General features: G+C 62.3%; 1 protein-coding gene across 4 annotated transcripts in view; it reads left to right on the top strand.

Moving 5' to 3' along the window:
- RELT (RELT TNF receptor) overlaps positions 1–6,805 on the top strand; it is a 14,898-nt gene that overhangs the window by 4,578 nt on the left and 3,515 nt on the right. For 2 of the 4 annotated variants that reach the window (XM_027774102.1, XM_027774103.1), the window contains 4 exons: positions 1,376–1,456; positions 1,671–1,752; positions 1,924–2,181; positions 2,557–2,755. In XM_027774102.1, coding sequence (XP_027629903.1) covers positions 1,376–1,456; positions 1,671–1,752; positions 1,924–2,181; positions 2,557–2,755 — 620 coding nt within the window. Of the gene's footprint in view, positions 43–1,375; positions 1,457–1,670; positions 1,753–1,923; positions 2,182–2,556; positions 2,756–2,896; positions 3,988–6,805 lie in introns of those variants that run through there. The other 2 variants (XM_027774109.1, XM_014590282.2) reach the window with 2 other exon arrangements.

Raw genomic sequence — 6,805 nt, forward strand, 5'->3', positions numbered from 1 at the left:
CGACGCACAAGGAGGGCGGGCCTGGCCCCGGAGGCGGCAGCGGTGAGGCCTGGCCCCAGCGGTGGGGAGGCAGAGGGCACCAGCTAGCCGCTGCAGCTCGGCCTGGGGTGGCCGAGGGCACCTGTCTGGCTGGAGGGCCTGACGGGGAAGGTCTATAGAGGGCTAATCTGGAGGGCTGCCAAGAGGTGCTGCTGAAAGGGGCCCCCAGAAGGACAGCTGCAGGCCGACCCGGTGGGGAAGGGTCAGGGGCTGCAGCCTCAGAGGTTTTCCCTCTGGTTGAGGCTTTGCCCAGTGATGGGGATCTGGCCTCCTGGGGGCTGCGGTGCGGTTCCAGGGTCAGAGGTATTTGAAGTACTTGAGGTGACCTCTGACCTCTGGGCGGGGTGGGAGGACCCTTTGAAGTACTTGAAATGACCTCTGACCTCTGGGCGGGGTGGGAGGACTGTCCTTGCCTCAGGAAAGCTGGCAGGGCAGCCTCTCCAGGCGGCACCTGAGGGGTTCCGGTTTCAGGTCAGGCTCTGGTTTGAGTTACATGTCCTGGGGCAGAGGGAAGAGCCCCGCAGTTTTCCCACCCCTATCCCGAGGACCTGGGCCCCTTTTTCTTCCCCACCTACCCCTGTGTCCCAAGGGCATTGGGGCCCTAGGTGCACATAATACCGTCCTGTGGCCAAGTCAGGAGTGAAGTGCCAGCTCCCCAGGCTGCCTGGGGTTGGCCAGAGCCCCCTGCATTGCCTGGCCCTGAGGCCTGGAAGGGGCAGGTAGGAGACAGGATCTTCAGCAGACAGGAGGGAAGGTGGTGACTCGGGACTCTCTTTTCCTAGCCCAGTGACTTCCTTTAACTGCTGGCTGCTGTCTGGGTGCGTTTGCTGCTGGGCCCAGGATTGATGACCAGCTTATGCCCTTGTTTGGGCCCAAAGCTAATGGAGGGCCCTCAGTTAAACAGGCAGACAGTTGTGTGCAGGGAGGTCATTGGTCTGAAAGGCCAGTCTGCTATAGATGTCAGGTGTTCTGGGCAGGGGGCAGCACGCAGCTGCCTGAGGCTGCGGAGGGGACAGGGCAGGCGCAGAGAGCTGACCCCCCCACCCCCCCACACACACACACTCAGACACACCTAGACACACACACCGTGCGGGGGCTAGAGTTCAAGTGATCCTGCAGCCTCTAAGCACCAGGCTGCTGCATAGTGAAAGTGATGACGGCTTCTCTGAGGCCTGGAGTCCCCCGTGCAAGGCTGGTGGGGGTGCATCTAAACCCTCAGGCAGGGGGCTGTGCTGTGATTGAGGAGGCTTGGTGCGCCCTCTGCCGGCAGGTCTGGGTGTAGTTCGGGAAGCCCAGTGCCCTTTCTTCCCTAGGTTCATGGTCTTTTCCTTCCCAGGGATCAACCCAGCTTACCGGGCAGAGGAGGCCAATGAGGACACCATCGGTGTCCTGGTGCGGCTGATCACAGAGAAGAAAGGTGAGGGGAGGTCTGACCCCCATCCCAGTGCTCGGAAGAGGAGGGCCCGAGGCCCGCCCTGCGCTGCTTCAACTGGTTGAGCTGCCCCTTGCCTCTTGTTCTTCCGGGTGGGAGACGGAGGAGGCACAGCCTGGCTGGGGAAGGGTGCTGTTCTGGGGCAGGGGTGGGGGGCCCCTGTGGCCCAGAGCTGGGCTCTGACTGCAGCTGCCCACAGAGAACGCGGCTGCCCTGGAGGAGCTCCTGAAAGAATACCACAGCAAACAGCTGGTGCAGACGAGCCACAGGCCTATGCCCAAGTGAGTGGGCAGGTGGGCACGGAGGGGGCTAACCCTCTAGCTAACCCTGCCTTCCAGACCTCACCACTGGGGACATTCATTCCCTCACGTCACCCTGATCCCCTCCACTCCTGCTGGGGTCTCCTGGGCTCGGCCTGCCCTGGTAACCGCTCCCCCTGTGCTCTTCTGCAGGCTGCTGCCGGCCCCCACCAGCATGCCTCACCTCTGTCCGCATCGCCACCACCTCCACACCGTGCAGGGCCTGGCCTCACTCTCTGGGCCCTGCTGCTCCCGCTGTAGCCAGAAGAAGTGGCCTGAGGTGCTACTGTCCCCTGAGGCTGCAGCTGCCACTGCCCCCACTCCTAGCCTCCTGCCCAACCTGGCCAGGGCTCCCAAGGCCGGGACCAAGGCAGGACGCCAGGGCGAGATCACCATCCTGTCCGTGGGCAGGTGAGGTGGGCACAGACCCAGCAGGCTCAGGGACAGACCTGACAACCTGGAGCCCTGAGCATCCTTCCTGGGCCGCTCTGGGCAGTGGGTGGCCAGAGAAGTCAGGACTTCCAGACACACAGGTCCCCAGGGCAAGGCCTTGCCCCCCCTCTGTAACTGGGGCCTGTCAGGCCAAATGCCTGCTTACCCGTAGTCTGGTTCAGAGAGGGAGCCCTGGTCTGGGCTGGAAGGGTGCTGGGAGAGGCTCAGGCTTGGGTGTCAGCAAGGCCAGGCTTTGAACTTGCTGTGCAGCCCTGGACAGGTGCTGCTGTCTCTGATCCTGGGGTGTCCCCTCTGCCCGGGGTCTAGGGGTGGTCACATTACCTCTTTTGACAGGTTTCGTGTGGCTCGAATTCCCGAGCAGAGGGCCAGTTCGGTGGCGCCTGAGGTGAAGACCATTGCAGAGGCCGCACCCTCGGGGGACGCTCTCCCCGAATCCCCCCAGCTGGGCCTTCCCCCCGAGCAACGGGCACTGCTAGGACGTGGTGGGAGCCATACCAAGTGGCTGAAGCCTCCAGCAGAGAGCAAGGCCGAGGTGAGAGCTGGGGCAGTCTGCCTGGGTCAGCCGAGACCCTGATGAGCAGGTGGGGGGGGGGTACAGAGAGCCCTGCACAGGGGCCACTTCCCTGGAGTCCAGAAGCCCCAACAGCTCTGCCCCTTCACTGCTGTGCCCCAGGAGAGCCGCTACGTGGTCCGGCTGAGTGAGAGCAATCTGGTCATCTGAGGGGCTGACTGGTTGGAGGACCCAAAGCCCTGCCGGGGAGGTTCCGAAGGCTTCCTGGAGGAGGAGAGCTGCAGCCAAGGACTGTGAGCACCCAGAAGCAACGGCCCCGTAGACAGACAGTAAAGGCCTGCAGGTGGACACTCCGCCCAGCGAGGAGGCAGGCAGGCCGCGGGCACCCAGTGCAGGAGCAGATGGAGCCCCATCCATCCCTACTGCCCCCGCTCCCCCTGCAGGACGCCTCCACCCTGGGCTACCCACCCTAGTAGCCAGCACAGCAGGAGCTGCAGGGGAGGGGCCTGTGCCAGTGCCTGGCCCCAGGCCTTCATAACCGGTCAACCCCAGCCTGTGTGGGACCAGAGCAGATGTGCCTCCCCTTCTTCTGGCAGGTCCCAAAAGGGAAGGTGCAACCAAGAGCCCTGGGCTGGGAGGCTGAGTTCCTGGGTTCTGATCTGGGGCATGCCCCCGTCTTGGTGGTCCCAGTTCTTCTGTGAAGTGGGAAGAGCATCGTCTCAGAGCCCGGGGCTTCTCCAGCTCCTTGCAGGGTCTGGGCTGGCCGAGGTGCTTGACTCCATACCCGCCCCCACTCCAATAGCTTTACCTGGCCCTCTGTGCTGTTTCCAGGGCCTCTGCCTTCAGCCCCCATGGGGCTGTCCATCATGGCCGTGCCGCAGAAGGGGCATAATGCATGTGCCTGGCCCGACCCTGCCATTTTTAATGACCTTGCAAGAGAGACTTGACCCAGGCAGGGCTGTGTGCAGAGCCCCCCCGCCCTGCCACCCCCAAGATCACAGGGAGAGGAATATTGGGGCTGGAGAGAGCCTCTGGCCTCAGGGGTGACCCTGAGGTCAGCCAGTCCCGTGCCCTGGGCAGCGCAGGCACTGCCGGGCCCAGCCGCTTCTCCACTCTGGCTGAGCAGCCTGGTTATTTATGTGGGGCCGTGCAGGCGCGGGCCCACCCCCGTCCCGTTTCTATTTATTGAAAGCCGCTGCTGTCCATCCTTGCATCTCCATCCCTCTGTTGAATAATAAAAGGTGGAAAAGTGGCGTCACGGCAGCTTCATTTCCTGCGCCCCTTCTCCAGGCTGGCTGTTCAGCACGTACCTCTGGGCCTGTGTTGGACAGGCCCGGCCCTCTTCCCTGGTGCCTGCAACCTCATCTCCCCCACACCGAGGCCCCGGGGCAGGACTGCCCCCAGACAGCCAAAATGTAGCGTAGGCCATGCATGTGGGTGCAATCGGCTAATAACCACAGAATTTCAAGAAGAGAAACAGGTGAACTTTTCATAGTAGTATTTAACTAATTTACAAATGGTTTCAATATAAAAATGATGAAAGAGCTATTTTTGTGCGTTGAATCAGGTGTGTTTTACACACCTCAGTAGGAACTGGCAGTTTCATGGGCTCAGGGGTCACGCGTGGCTGCTGCAAGGACAATGTAGCTGACAAATGACAACAGGCAGAGTCTGGGAGACTGGGCAGGGTGGAGTAAGGCGAACGTTGGGGCAGGGGAATGCGGGAGGGGAACGCATTCCATGGAGTGGGAACAGCATGTGTGAAGGCCAGGAAGCAAGAGACAGAGGGGCAGGTGGGCGGGTCAGTACGTGGGCCGGACCTCGTCTGAGGAGCCTCCACAGCACTTGAGAGGACAGAGGCAGGGCTCGGCAGCCCCGTCTGGCCTCCGTCTGGCCTCCGTGTGGACAGTGGAAGGGCAACAGCAGGGGCACCACGAGGCGCTGTTGCAGCCATCCACGCTAGGGATGGTGGAGAAACAGGCGGTCCCACATTCCTAGGCGGGAGAGGAAGGCTTGGTGACGGGGAGTGGGTCAGGGATCAGGGCCCACTGGGTGGAGCAGCACCTGGGGGCATCTGCAGTGGAATGCTGGGGGATGTCCTGAGGCATGTCACAAAGACCTGGAGCTCTCGGGACACAGACCTGGGCAACAAGACCACCTCCAGGCACTCAGGTGGGCATCGCCCAGCACAGACCCTGGGCGACTCTGGGGTGCACAGAGCACTGCTGGGGAGGTGGAAGAAAGCCAGAGGAAGCCAGTGTGCTCGAAGGCAGGACGTGGGAGCAGGTGGCTGCAAGGCGAGGTGCCGCTGCGGAGTGGGACTGCCGCACGCCTGGTGAGTGGACAACAGGACTCGGTGGGCGTCATCTGCAGGGAGTGGAAAGAGCAAGGCCAGGCCACGAGGACAGGAGATGGCTGCTGCTGAGCCAGGCCACGGGCCTCAGGTTCCGGGGAGGTGGCGTTTAGTTGATTCTGGATTTTATCGGCAGTTTGTGTTGTTGAAAGATGGAAGAAGGGACCTTTAGAACACCAGTGGGCTTCCCACAGAGCAGCTGAACTAGGAAGTGACCCTCGATGGAACCTGGAGGTGTGGAGAGGGCTGCTGGGGGAGTCCGGGCATGCCCACAGAGCTGGGCACAGGCTCCTCTCAGCTCCTCAGGGGCAGGAAAGGGACGGGGCACCTCTGAGGGCCTGGAAGGCAGAGTCACCTGCACTAGGCTCCCCTAGGGAGGCCGGACATCAGGGGGAAACTCCTAGAGCAGCAGGGGTCACCAAAGTCTAGGACAGTGCCCCGGGGAGGCTCCCAGCTGTGGGGACACTCAGCATCCCTACTGGCTGGCTGTTTGGCTGCACCTCTGGGCTTCTCTTCGGGCCACCCCCTTGGCTGGCTGGCTGGCCAGCCCCACTCCACTCAGGACTTGGGGCACACTCTGCGGCCTCCGCCTTGCCCAGGGAAGACTTGAGCATGGTCTCCAGATGCCAGCCAGGGTGGAGGCCGAGGCTGGGGTCACTTTCCCAGGCCAGTGAGGACCCCAGCGTGAGTGTTGTGCTCCCCCCGCTGCTTGCCGAAAACCACGGCCTGGCCTGTTTCTTCACCTGTCGGAGGGGTGAGGCTAGCTCCCGAGTGTGGGATTGGACGCCCTTGGCCCTCAGAGCTCCACCATCACAGGAACCTCTCCTGCTCTCTCCTCTACATCCCGTCTCCTCCCCACTCCGTAGGTATCACCCTGGGTCAAGGACAGGATGTTGGGTGGGGAGTGCCGGAAAGGTTTCACTCCAGCTGCAGCAGAGAAGGCCCGGCTGTGGGTGTGCGTGGAGGAGGGCCAGGCCCTGGGAAGCAGTGGTGGACGGAGAGAAGGGACAGGGCGCCTGGGCCAGGCCCCGGGAGTGTCTTCTCTGAGTGGGTAGTCGAGACCCAGATGTCCAGGAGTAAACCTGGCAGCACTCGATGCCTGGATGGAGGCCACATGTCCTCCTGGAACTACAGACCACCACACTTTCTCGGTCTCCCACCGAGAAACCCATCCTTCAGGAAGGCTCAGGCCTTGCCGCTCTGGGATGGGCAGCAGAACCTGGGGCTTGGTGCCTGGACAGAGCCAGACCAATGGGGAGTCCGACTCAGCCCCACGCCAACAGCCCCGCGCCAACCCCTCCACCCTCCATGCCCTCTCCGAGACAGGCTCATAGCAAGGCTCACCCACGTCGGGTCGGGAGGGCGAGGAGGCAGGCATCGGCTACGGACCAAGCAGACGCCCAGCAGAGAATGCTCTTGTGGCCTCACTGGGCTGCTGTATCACAGCTTAGTCGAGGGCTGCTGTGGGAGCCCCCAAAGACTGAGAGACCCCAAGGGCAGGATAGGCCCCTGCCCCACCCGTGATGCTGCCCCAGTGTTTCCGACTGGGAGGAGTTTAGATCACACTGGGGAGCAGTAGGGGACTGGCTGGCTTGGGGGTGGTCTTCTGGCCTTCTTATGCCTCCCTCTCCCAAGAACCACTCAGTCTGGTCACCTAGGCGTTTTTTGGTGTGGTGTTTTTTTTTTTTTTTTTGGAACTTTTTTTTTTTTTTTTTTTA

Source organism: Tupaia chinensis, unplaced genomic scaffold (genome assembly GCF_000334495.1).
Source record: "Tupaia chinensis unplaced genomic scaffold, TupChi_1.0 Scaffold000047_1, whole genome shotgun sequence".
NCBI classification, from domain to species: domain Eukaryota; kingdom Metazoa; phylum Chordata; class Mammalia; order Scandentia; family Tupaiidae; genus Tupaia; species Tupaia belangeri.